This window comes from Aethalodelphis obliquidens, unplaced genomic scaffold (assembly GCF_003676395.1).
Source record: "Aethalodelphis obliquidens isolate GAN/ISIS:26980383/991018 unplaced genomic scaffold, ASM367639v1 scaffold146, whole genome shotgun sequence".
NCBI lineage: Eukaryota > Metazoa > Chordata > Mammalia > Artiodactyla > Delphinidae > Aethalodelphis > Aethalodelphis obliquidens.
Genome location: NW_020838090.1, coordinates 175,133 through 187,556, shown reverse-complemented (window position 1 = coordinate 187,556; position 12,424 = coordinate 175,133). Strand labels below are relative to the sequence as shown.

General features: G+C 59.2%; 2 protein-coding genes across 4 annotated transcripts; both read left to right on the top strand.

The window, feature by feature from the left end:
* Positions 1-40: 40 nt before the first annotated feature.
* SLC10A3 (solute carrier family 10 member 3) lies at positions 41-4,443 on the top strand. Of its 2 annotated transcripts, none has more exons than XM_027099860.1 (2): positions 41-711; positions 2,663-4,443. In XM_027099860.1, exons 1-2 carry the CDS (start codon positions 514-516, stop codon positions 4,208-4,210), a joined length of 1,746 nt encoding a protein of 581 aa, XP_026955661.1. In that variant the 5' UTR covers positions 41-513; the 3' UTR covers positions 4,211-4,443. The 2 variants fall into 2 exon arrangements, with proteins under 2 accessions (XP_026955661.1, XP_026955662.1); XM_027099861.1 differs by lacking the exon at positions 41-711 and adding an exon at positions 1,072-1,448.
* A 642-nt stretch (positions 4,444-5,085) lies between these two features.
* Positions 5,086-7,731, top strand: UBL4A (ubiquitin like 4A). Of its 2 annotated transcripts, XM_027099878.1 has the most exons (5): positions 5,086-5,222; positions 5,397-5,502; positions 5,718-5,932; positions 6,047-6,153; positions 7,570-7,731. In XM_027099878.1, exons 1-5 carry the CDS (start codon positions 5,175-5,177, stop codon positions 7,679-7,681), a joined length of 588 nt encoding a protein of 195 aa, XP_026955679.1. In that variant the 5' UTR covers positions 5,086-5,174; the 3' UTR covers positions 7,682-7,731. The 2 variants fall into 2 exon arrangements, with proteins under 2 accessions (XP_026955679.1, XP_026955680.1); XM_027099879.1 differs by lacking the exon at positions 7,570-7,731 and having other exon boundaries at positions 5,087-5,222; positions 6,047-6,652.
* Positions 7,732-12,424: the final 4,693 nt, after the last annotated feature.

Below are 12,424 nucleotides of genomic sequence, written 5' to 3'. Positions count from 1 at the left end.
CACAGCCCTGACAAGAGGTCTTCCAGAGCAGTGGGCAGCCCTCGTCCCGCTGCCTGACCGCAGGTGCCCAGCAGCCTCTGGGAACATGCAAACCCCCGTCATTCTACACTTGCTTGCTTACTGTCTTCCCATGTCCACATTCTACGTCCTCACCACCTTTTTGCCCTTCCTTATGCCATGTGTGTGCGTTCCTTTTCCGTGAAGCCTCTGGACCTTGCTGGTGGCCCCAAATAGTTTTGAGAGGTTTAAAAGTTCACTGATATTACACAGTGTGGAAATAGGCGCTCGGTCGACGTTTGAACGAAGGAAGGTGGAACAAGGCCGAGCCCGGGCCCCGGAGTCTGGGTCGGTCGGACCCGGCTCTCGGGCTACAGGACTGGGCGCCCTGAGCAGGACCGTGGGCGAAACCCTGACCCCAATCTCCCGCCACCAGCAGCAGCCCTCGGGCGTCCTAGTTCAGCTAACGTCTAAGCCTGTGTCCCAGTGCCCCCAGAGGTCACGGCGTGTTTGGGAATGACTGGGGTGCCTACGCGGAGCGAGTCGCCCCGGCGGCGACCGCACAAGGCTGGGACCCGCGGCTCGGTGGCCACACGAGTCCGCACCCGGCGCCGACCAACCGCCACCCGGAAGGCTGACAAGCCGGCGCGCGCGCGCCACCTCGTCGCTCCCAGACACGCCACATCCGGTCGGGACCCGCCCCGGCCGCCAGAGGTGAGGAGGCCGCCGCGGGGTGGGCGGGGCGGGGCCTCGTCGGCTCGGGGCGGGGCCCCGGCGGGCCGAGCTCGCAGGCGTCCACCCGCCCTGCCGGCCGCGGAGGCAGGTGAGAGCCTCGGTCTGGGAAGGGCGGTTGGAAGGCGGCTTCTGGCCCCGGCCGGGGAAGGGCCACCACCGCGCGTTCGTGAGGCCTGGCGCGGCCGTGGGGACCGGGAGTGGCGTGAGAGACCCCGGGAGTGCCCGGGCGGGTCGCCGGCCTGCAGGCTGCGGGGCTGCAGCGCGAACCCGGCGGCGGCGCGCTCCTTCTCCCCTCCCTCCCCGATTCCTGCCCGAGCTCTGATTGTGCCCCATCCACCAACTTCTGGACTCCCAGGTAGGGAGGAGACCCGGGTCAGCACTGCCAACTGCCCTGACACCGAACGCCTGGCCCGTGTGGAAAAAGCCACCGGCCCGGGGTTCCCTCGCCTGCCTAGGGGCGCATCTGCCCAAACTCTAATGGTACCTCAAGCAGAAATAGTGGGGATCCGGGCCAGACCCCTCACGCAGTGACTCAAAGCCGCCAGCGGTACTGGAAGGACGGGGTGGATAGCCCTTCGCCTCCTCTGCCTCTGAGCTGGCTCACAGCACCCGGCGCCTTCAGTGCCGGGCGCCTTCATCCTTTCCCTGTGACTCCCTCTGGTTTTCCTGCCTCCCTCTTCAGTGGTGGGACTCAAGGCTGGATCAGGGCCTCCAGGGTAAGTGACGCAAACCCCAAGCCAGGAGAGGCCATGGCATCCCAGGGTGGCACAGCGGAACTTCACCACCTACTTCCCCTGCTCCCCCGGCGTCGGGGAGGGGGGGGGAGGGGGCAGGACCCAACCCTGATAGGATCTAGAGAAGCAGGGGCCTCTTCCGAGACTGGGACAGCGTAGGATGTGACTCAGTCAACAGTAATGATGAAAAATCACTGTGCCCTCATCCTGGTTGCTCCAGTTCCTGCAGGTGATGTGGCAATCGGCTGCTGGCTGCCCAAACTGAGAAGTGGAAGGAGACAAACGTACTCCTTTCCCCCTGAGGCGCCCTGCCCTCCTAGAAACACTCCTCCTGTCACTGGTAGTTCCAGGCTCTGCTAGGGCCATGTGTGGGCAGGGGAGGAGTCCCTGGACTTTGGCACAGTGGCTCTAGGAGCTCAAATTCTGGGACCGCCAGGGGAGTGGGAGCTCTGACAGAAGGAGAACCCCCGGTGGACACGTGGCCCAATCTGATCCCTTCCTGCTGCCCCTTCCGGCAGCTCCCCTGGGGAGAGGGGACCTGTGCCCTCCCAGAACCCCCATCGCACCCCTGTCAGCAGGAAGGGTAGGCCAGGTGGCCATGCACAGCAATGCCGTTCATGCGCCAATGGTGAACATCAGCCCCTGGGGCCTTTGGCCTGGTGACCACCCACTGCCCCACCCTTTGCCGGCTGCTCTCTGCCTGGCAGATGACACTCAAATGCCCTAACCTGCTCTCAGCGGGCCGGCTTCCTTGGCATCCCTGGGCAGTCCTTCAGAGATTTCGTCCCAGTGGTGGTACTGCTGCAGCTGCGTCTCAGAGCAGGTGGGGCACAGGCTAGTGGTGACAGGACTGAGGATGGCTCTCCCAGATCCTCTGGTATCGGGACATCTCCAGATGGTCACTGTGGTGGGCAAACCCAGGGAAATCAGCGCGTATCAGCGGGCTGAAGGCGAACTCCGACCTGTAGGTGGCCCCTCTGGGTGAGGGATGAGGAGCTTGAGGCAGTTGCGACTGGGATGGGGGCAGCCGAATGGCACTCAAGGGCCAGCACTAGGCCTTCCGTTTCCATCCCCAGGCTCGCGGCAAGGGGCGCTGCCACGTCTCCGAACAGTGGGCTTCCAGATCCTGCGCTCCTGGGCTCACAGCTGCTCGCCTTCACCAGCCACCTACCTCTCTGTGTCCCTTCTCTCCTCAGGAAGAGCTCTGCTATCAAGGAAGGCAGCACAGGGCCAGGCCTTGCCCATGGACCCTTCTCAGGACAACCCGACGGCACCCGCAGAGCTGCTCTCCTAAGCCGCAGGGGGCCCGGGCTCCCCACCTTTTGGGAGGAGCCATGGTGTTTAGAAGGTGGCTGGGCCTGGGGGGTGGCAGTGTCTGCACGGGCCCCCGAGGCATGCTCAGGGCCAGCCTGCTGCTTCTCAGCCTGCTCTGGGGGGCGCGGGGCACAGCCAGCGCCAGTCTCAGCGCGGCTGTGGGCCGTACCGTGCCCCTGACAGAGCGCCGCTACCTGAGCATTGGGGATGGCTCCGTGACGGAGTTTGAGTTCCCAGAGGAGAGCGAGGGCATCATCGTGGTCTCAAGCCAGTACCCGGGCCAGGGCAACGGGACGGGGCCCAGCCCCGTGCTGAGGGTCACCTCCCTGGACACAGAGCTGCTGACCATCAGGAACGTGAGTGCCATAGCCTGGGCTGGTGGGGGCGGCTTCGTGGTGAGCATCCACTCGGGCCTGCCTGGGCTAGCGCCACTCCACCTCCAGCTCCTGGACCCCTGTGAGGCCCCGCCCACGCTGGTTGAGGAGCGGAGAGATTTCTGCATCAAGGTCTCACGTGCTGAAGACCCTGCCGCCCTTGGCACTGACTTGGCCCACTTCTCAGAGAACCCAGTACTCTACCTGCTCCTGCCTCTTATCTTTGTCAACAAGTGTTCATTTGGGTGCCAAGTAGAGCTCGAAGTTCTGAAGGGGCTCCTGCAGAGCCCCCAGCCCATGCTGCTGGGCCTCCTGGGCCAGTTTCTGGTTATGCCCTTCTATGCTTTTCTGATGGCTAAGGTCTTCATGCTGCCCAAGGCCCTGGCTCTGGGCCTCATCATCACTTGCTCGTCGCCCGGCGGCGGGGGGAGCTACCTCTTCAGCCTCCTCCTTGGGGGGGATGTCACCCTGGCCATCTCCATGACCTTCATCTCAACAGTGGCTGCCACCGGCTTCCTGCCGCTGTCCTCGGCCATCTACAGCCGCCTGCTCAGCAGCCACGAAACACTCCACGTGCCCATTTCCAAGATCCTGGGGACCCTGCTGTTCATCGCCATCCCCATAGCAGCGGGCGTGCTGATCAGGTCGAAGCTCCCCAGGTTCTCGCAGCTGCTGCTGCAGGTCATCAAGCCCTTCAGCTTCGTGCTGCTCCTGGGCGGCCTCTTCCTGGCCTGCCACATGGGGGTCTTCATCCTGGCGGGCGTCAGGCTGCCCATTGTGCTGGTGGGCCTCACAGTGCCCCCGGTCGGCCTCCTGGTGGGTTACTGCCTGGCCACGTGCCTGAAGCTGCCAGTGGCCCAGCGTCGGACTGTCAGCATCGAGGTCGGGGTGCAGAACAGCCTGCTGGCCTTGGCCATGCTGCAGCTGTCCCTCCGCCGCCTTCAGGCTGACTATGCCTCCCAGGCCCCCTTCCTTGTGGCACTGAGTGGCACCTCAGAGATGCTGGCCTTAGTTACTGGCCACTTCATCTATAGCAGTGTGTGTGCAGTTCCCTGAGGCCCCCCGGGTCAAGCTTTCGCCACCCCTAGCCCCCAGCCTCCACCCACGGCCCCCACAGTTCTGTGTACCAAAGGCCTTTAGTTCTCATGCACTCTATGCACTCAGAAAAATCCAGGCTTATTTTTTGTACTCGTTTTTTATTCTCCAGCTTTCAGTGCCAAAGAGGCCATGCTGAGTTCAGTAGGTGGGCACTGCCTAGAAAATATATTTCAATAAAAGAGAGAAGCAAGCTTGGGTCCCTTCCAGTCTTTGCCCTCTGAGGCCGGCGGGCGGCGCGGGGGGGGGGGGGGGGGTGTGGCTGGGTAAGTGTGGGCCAGGGTGGAGGGCTGGCTTGGGTGACACGGTGACCTCTGCCCAGACTTTCTCTCTCAGCCCTTCTTACCCATGCATCACCTCTGAGAGTTGGGTCTCTCTGTTCCAGAAGGAGCGGTGGGAAGATGAGAGCGGAGGACTGGCTCCCCCGCCCGCTCCCAAGCTCAGCTGATTTTCCATAGGCCGACTAGAAAGGAGGCAGCAGGAGGGCCGCGGGGCGAGCTCTGCAGGGCCGGGTCATCAGCGGACTCCTGAGAGGCAGGGAATCGGCCTCAGCGCCGACCTGTTCCGCCCTCGGGCAGTGAGCGGGGGCGAGCGAACCCCTGGCCCGCCTTCTCCCCAGAGTCCCAGCTCCCCGACTCCGCCGACCGGGCCCGACTAGTTCCTCCGCCCCTTCTCATCCCCGCGGGCTTCCCGGCTCAGTCGCCGCGGGGCCCGGGTCCGGGCCGGTCCCCGTGCTCCGGGGTGCGGGGGGGGGTTGCGGGGGCGCTGGGGAACGCGACACGGGGGGCGGGGCCGCGACGCCAGGCGCGCCCCTCGCGCGACTTCCGGCAGCGGCAGCTGGTTCTGGCGCGCGCCCGGGGCGGCGGCGCGCGGCGGGGGTCTGTAGGGCTTCGCGCCGGCCGGAGTGGACGCCGCCGCGGCCGCCATGCATCTAACAGTGAAGGCGCTCCAGGGCCGCGAGTGCAACCTGCAGGTAGCGCCGCCGGTCCCCGCCGCCGTGCCGGCTCACGCGGTTGGCCCCTGGGCGCAGGGCCGGGCCGAGGGCGGGGACGAACCGGGCGGGCTGGCCGCTCAGGGGAAGCCAGGAGAGCCGCCCTCCGCGGGGGCTGCGGCCTCACCGCCTGCCTCTCACCCTCGGCCCGGCCAGGTGTCGGAGGACGAGCTGGTGTCCACGCTGAAACATCTGGTCTCCGAGAGGCTGAACGTCCCCGTCCGCCAGCAGCGGCTGCTGTTCAAGGGCAAGGCCCTGGCAGGTAACCGGGGAGAGGAGACGCCCGGGGAGCCCCGCGGGAAGTCAGGGGATGGGGCGTCCGGGCCGATCCCGGGCAGCAGTGGAGTGGAGGGGGCTCTGGCCACTTGACCCCCGGGGAGGCTGCATCCTCAGCCGGATGCCGCGGCGCTCCGCCTGGCCTCCCCGAGGCCTTTCCCACCACCGCGGGCCACAGCTCCATCAATCTCTCTCGGGCAGATGGGAAAAGACTCTCCGATTACAGCATTGGGCCCAATTCCAAGCTCAACCTAGTGGTCAAACCTCTGGAGAAGGTGTTACTGGAAGAAAGCAGCGCGCGGACAGTGGCCGAGGCCCCGCCCCCACCCCCGGCCACCTGGCCTCTAATCTCCAAAGTCCTGGCCCGTCACTTCAGCGCCGCAGATGCCAGCAGAGTCCTGGACCAACTCCAGAGGGTGAGCAGGGTCGCCCGGGACTTCCACGTCCCACCCAGCCGCTCGCAGCCCCTGCCCCTATCCCAGTGTCCCCCCGACCCGCGCCGCTGAATCCTCCTGGCCTTCTCTCCTCAGGATTATGAGAGGTCCCTGAGCCGCCTGACGCTGGATGACATCGAACGCTTGGCTGGCCGCTTCCTGCACCCTGAAGTGACTGAAGCTATGGAGAAGGGGTTCTCCAAGTAGGATTCTCGGAGTGTGGGGAGGAGCCGGGCCAGGCCACAAGCTGCATGTAGCATTAAATGTGTTCTCATGTTGCAATTCGGCTCATAATACTAGCTGGCGGGTACGCGGGTACCTGTATCCGGCTCTTGACCTGGGTTTGCTCCCACGTTTGGCGCTAGTGCTGAAGTGGGAGAGCCACAATCTGAGTCCAGCCAGCTTCTAGAAGTGCCTCAGGGTGAGAGGGTTGTTTAGGAGGGTTCTGAGGGGTGGGCTTTGGCATTCCGTGTTCAGCCCACTGAGGATGAACCCTCGAGCAATACCTTTCCAGGCCTGAAAGGGGAAGCAGCTGGCCCCTGCTGCCCAGTCCTGTCACCTCGCCTCTGGCAGGTCTGACATTGGCAGGTCAAGTGACAGCCAGCCTTGGGCCCCCTCAAGCTGCTGCCACCAGTGTGCACTCGATGAAGGGAAAGCGTGTTGGGGGGTCTGGGACGTCACCCAGCTCTGGAGTGTTACCTTGGGCAAGTCCCTGTGCCATGTTGGTCCCCAGCCATTGACTCTGCACAGTGAGGGCCACTCCTTAGACCTCAGTCAGTTTCCTTTACCCCCAACTCCCCCGGGGTCGGGAGTCTGCAGCCATCCTCCCCCTTGTGTCCCAGATACAAAGTGAGGCCAAAAGCTGAGTGATGGCCAAGCGTGGCCCAGAGATGGGATGCCCTGGCCCTTAGTGTCACAGCTTTTCTCTGGGCACCCCCTCTGCTTGTCTCCTCCTGGACACGGGCGGTCCTCGACCCTTAGAGATGACAGGTGATGGGCTCGAGGTTACTCAGCCAGGCCCCTACACCCTGCGCTCACCCACAGCCTGAAAGTAGACCCTTCCCCTGCCGCGTGTGTACAGGGACTTTCACTGTGCACACCACTCACTGCCTGACAAGGAACCCTGGGGGGCCAGGGAGGGGCAGAAGCCGCTGGCGGGTGGGCCCTAGAGATCATCGAGGCACCTGCTCCTTGGAGGAGGGCGCCTGGGCCGCCCTCCTGCCTGGGCCTCGTGGGGTAAGCGCCGGGTCCCCGGGCTGGGAGGACGGACAGAGGCCTGACGGGCAAAGGCTTTGAAGAACAGATGGAAGGCCCTGGCCCCGCCCCGCAGCAGGGCCCGTGTGACAGACTTGCCTGCACTCTCATTTCGCTTCCGTCAGGAAGGTTTATACTGACACTTCCAGTCGCACTAGAGGTGAATGTGAGACTTTGATCTGAAAGGAACTGTATTAGCTGGGCGGCTTTTGGTTTCCAGTAATTGATTTAACCGTAGAGGAAGTTGGTTTAAGCAATAAAAGAAATGTATTGGTTTACGAAACAGAAGTCCAGGGGTATTGGCAGCAGATAAACAGTTTCACCAAATACCCAGTTTCTTCCTACCTCCCCTCTGCACTCTGCAGCGTCTGCTTCATCCCAGGCCTCTGCCTCAGGATCAGAAGATGGTTGCCTGCAGCTTCCACCAAATCCCTCGATCACAGCCAGCAAGGAGCACCTTCCCGACCTGTAGCGTAGCTTCTTTCTCAGATGCCCCCGGCAAATAAACGCTGTCCTTTCGTTGGTCAGAACCGGGTGGTGCCTCCATCATTTTGGCGGGGGGGGGGGGGGGCTGGGGGGGGAGAGGGGGATTCTCAGCGAAAGCCAGGTCCTCGGGGAGGGCTGACCGGTGCAGTGCAGGGGAGTGACACACGCAGACGCATGTTGCAGACAGACCCTAGAGGCGGTTGTTGAGTCCCTTGTGCCAGTGCCTCCCGGCTTGGGGGTGACAAAGCCATCTGCTGGGCAGTTGGACGGGGGTGTCAGGAAGTCGGTGGCGGGTAGATCAGGCTGGACAGGGAGACAGGAGTGGCGTCTTCAGGGTGTATGGTAGGCGCCTTGCTGACAGAACCGACTGGGATCTGGACCCGGTCTGATTCCACAGCCCCGTGCAGCCTTCCATGACGTTCGGGAGCGGCCTGTGGACACGATGTCCTAGATGCCGTAAGGACGGATGAGACGGCTTCCCTGGGAGCGTGGCATAAAAAGAGGGGAGAGGACTGGGCCATGAGGGACTTCACCAACTGGAGACGCTGTGGAGGCTGCAGGGAGAGCTCGGTGTCAGAGGCCAAGAACGCCCCTCCAGGAAGACGTGGGGCGGGGGGAGTTGTCTAGTGGTGCCGAGAAGCACAGGGAGGGCATGGCAGAGCCTCCTCTCGCCTCGGTAGCAAGAAGGTCGTCGGCAGCGCCGTGGGGAAGGGGCCGTGACGGTGACCGCGGACCCCTGCTTCCGGAAGCTTGTCTGCGCAGCAGGGTGTAGCTGTGCAGGGGCAGGGCCGGGGCGGGAACATGGAGAGGGAGGAGATGCTGCCGGCATGAGAGATGGGAGGCCCGGGTGGGAAGGCCCATGCCATCGTGAGAGGAGACGGGCGACCGCACGTGAAGACAGAATGGCCGCAGGCTGCATCCCGCCTTTGCCCTTAGATTCTCGGGGTGGCCCCATGTACACCGCAGGCTCCAAATGCTGAGATCCTTCCACAGGGGCCGGAATGTCTATCGTGGGCACTGTACCCCTTGGGCCAAGTGTCCGCCCCGGAGGTGGGTGCTGACCCACCTGTTACCCCCTGGCCCCTGGCTACTGTGTGGCCCCGAGACCCGCTGTCCACTCCTCACAGAGGGGCCTCGAGCCAGTCGCTGATCCCCAGGGCCGTGGGGTGCAGCTCACAGCCCTGTGGTGACCACAGTGCCGCTAGGAGACGGCAGGATGAGTAAAGGGCCCAGCTGAAGTGGCCTCGCAGACAGATGGGCTGTGGCACCTGGGATGAGATGCCTGTGATGCCATTTCCCACGGGCACACAGGAGGAGGGGCAGACTCAGAGGAAAGCAGCGTTTCTTTGGGGGTGGGCTCATGGAGTTGGAAGCACCCAGGCGACAGATCAGCCGTGCCCACAATTTGCTGGCGCCTTGCAGGCTTTCCCTACAGGCCTGGACGAGACCGGGCCTCACCAGCTCCAGTAGGTGGGACAGGCGCTGTTCAGCCGTGCCAGGCCCTGCCAGCAGCAGACGCAACAGCCGTGGCGGCCTCAGCCCTCCGGGCCTTGAAAAGCCTGCAGGAGAGACAGTCACCCCTGTCCCCCTCCAAGGCCCAGCCAGAGCAGCCTCCCCTAGTTCCTGGGGACCTGCCCCTGGCCACCTCTGCTGCCGCCCTCTCTGCTTTTCCTTCCACTTGGTGGCTCACTCCTCTGGCTCCTTTGCTGGTTCTCCCCCCACACCCCCATCTCTTACTGTCGGGGGGCCCCGAGACTCTGTCCCCGGACCCCTTCTCCATGTCACTCCCTGGGGAGCCTGCCCACCTTCATCACCATTTCTGAGTTTTGCACCCGTGTCTGTGGCTCATGCCAGCCCTGTCTCTGAGCTTCAGGCCACAGCTCTGGGCTGTGACTCCCTTGTAGAGTTGCATTTTCCCTCCCCAATGCACAAGTAATCTGGGTGACACCTTGAGACCCAGTGACTATCTTTTCTTCCCCAGCAAGCTTTATCTCATGGTTTTACCTTCCAAGGATGATCCCCAACTGGATGAATTGCATTGGTGGCTGCAAAATGGTGGTTTTCTCATGCTTTCCTTCTTTCTACAATTTTTAGTTGGCATTTCTCTATAAAGAGCTTTCCCTTTTCACAATTGTCATGGTGGACGCATCGTTTCTTTGTTTTTTAAATAAATAAATTTATTGATTTATTTATTTTTGGCTGCGTTGGGTCTTCGTTGCTGCGTGCGGGCTTTCTCCAGTTGCGGCGAGTGGTGGCTGCTCTTCACTGCGGTGCGCGGCCTTCTCACCGCGGTGGCTTCTCTTGTTGCAGAGCACAGGCTCTAGGCGCGCGGGCTTCAGTAGTTGCAATGTGCGGCCCCAGTAGTTGTGGCACACAAGCTTAGTTGCTCCGCAGCATGTGGGATCTTCCTGGACCAGGGCTCAAACCCGTGTCCCCTGCGTTAGCAGGCGGATTCTTAACCACTGCGCCACCAGGGAAGTCCCTGCATTGCTTTTTTTTTTGGACTATAGCGTGCATAGAGTAATGTGCATAAATCGTCAATGTACAGCTCAATGGAATTTTAAAGTGAATACATGTATGCTACCTTCCCTGGTGCCTCCTCCAAAAGGTTTAATAGCCTTTTGGATGCTCAGATAGTCTAGCTTTGGTTCTTTCTGGTTGGCTCCCATGTCCTTTTGACATACCTCATCCTTTTGCTTTTCAAGCATGTCCTTACTTTCTGGCACCACAAGGTGCTCCAGGCTCATCTTGTATTTTTTCCTGCCCCATACCTAGAATCTTCCACCTCTCCAAGGACCTCTGGTTCCTTTTAGTGGAGAATGGTATTGAGAAACCAAGGTCTGGGTACAGGGTGTGTTCATTGCTACTGGAGTTTCACTGCTTCTAGACTCTTTCACTGGACAAAACTAGGAAATCTATTTTTTAAGAGTTCATACTGCAGTCCCCAATTCCAGTCTGGCAGTACAGTTCTTTTCCCTCATTCCACAGTGATGTTCCTGTCAACATCCATGTACGGATATATTTACTCATGTCCTCTACCAGATACAGTCTACCTTAGACTCTAGCTCCACAATCACCTCAACACTATCATTGCCAACAACATACATACTGGGAATAGAGCGGAGTCTTTCTGTCCTTAGAATATATCCCATGAAGGGAGCACAGTCAGAGGGCTGAATTTGGAAGGTACCTGACTTATTTTCTCTGTGTGGTTCTGTTGTCAACTGGATATGCAGTTAGGCTTATTTGCTTTTGTTTATATTCAATTTTGGCTTTTTTTCACTCTTTCAAATATATATATTTTTTTAATTATTTATTGATTTATTTGGCTGTGCTGGGTCTCAGCTGCAGTGTGCAGGATCTTCGTTCCCTGACCAGGGATCGAACCCCGGCTCCCTGCATTGGGAGCGCAGAGTCTTAACCACTGGACCACCAGAGAAGTCCCTCAAATGTATTTTTGAACATATAAAATATTTGCATGGTTCAAAGTCAAAACTATACAAAAGGATATATTACAAGAAATCTCATACCCATCTCAACCCCCTATAGGTGGTAATTTTCACTAGTTTCAGGGTTTTCCATCCTCCTTACATTTTTTTCCCCAATAAGCATGTGTGTCTGTGAGCGTGTGTGCAGTTGTCATTTGCACCCTGCTTTTTACATATTTTCATATAACAATATATCCTGGAAATCATTTCATTTTTCATTAGAGATTTTCATTCTTTTTACTGCTGCTTAGGACTATTGTATGAAGAACCTAGGGGTAAGACGGGAATAAAGACACAGACCTACTAGAGAATGGACTTGAGGATATGGGGAGGGGGAAGGGTAAGCTGTGACAAAGCGAGAGAGTGGCGTGGACATATATACACTACCAAACGTAAGGTAGATAGCTAGTGGGAAGCAGCCGCATAGCACAGGGAGATCAGCTCGGTGCTTTGTGACCACCTAGAGGGGTGGGATAGGGAGGGTGGGAGGCAGGGAGACGCAAGAGGGAAGAGATATGGGAACATATGTATATGTATAACTGATTCACTCTGTTATAAAGCAGAAACTAACACACCATTGTAAAGCAATTATACTCCAATAAAGATGTTAAAAATAAATAAATAAAATTAAGTTAGAAAAAAAGAAACAAACAAAAAAAAGGACTATTGTATGAATGAACCACAATTGATTTCACCAGTTCCCTGCTGATGGATATGTGCGTTGTGTCCAATAGTTTTCTATTACCAGTTATATTACAGTGAGTAATTTTATAAATATGTTGTTTCATATTTGTGAAGTAACTTCCTACATGTGGCATTGCTAGGCCCAAGACACTGAGTTTTGTACTTGCTTAATACACTGTTTCATCCGACAAGCAGCAAAGCACCTACTGCATAAACTGCAGTGAAAGTGTACCAGAGACAGTACATCAACAGAAGTGAACAAAACAAAGTTACAATTTCAGATTATTAGAAAGGCAACAGACTGAAATGGGCAAATGTGATGAAGGGTGCCTGGGGGTAGTATGTTAGATTGGTGATCCCGAAGGCCTCTCAGAGGTGACACTGGAGCAAAGATCTTAACATCTTAACGACAAGAAGGAACCAGCCACGGGAGTCTGGGGACAGAGTCTTCCAAAGAGGAAGAGTAAGTGCAAAGGGGGACGGGGGCAGGCCACCCTTGGTCAGGAGCAGAGAAAAGAAAGACCCTAGAGGCTGCAGAGTGAGGAAGTAGGCAGGTGGGGGC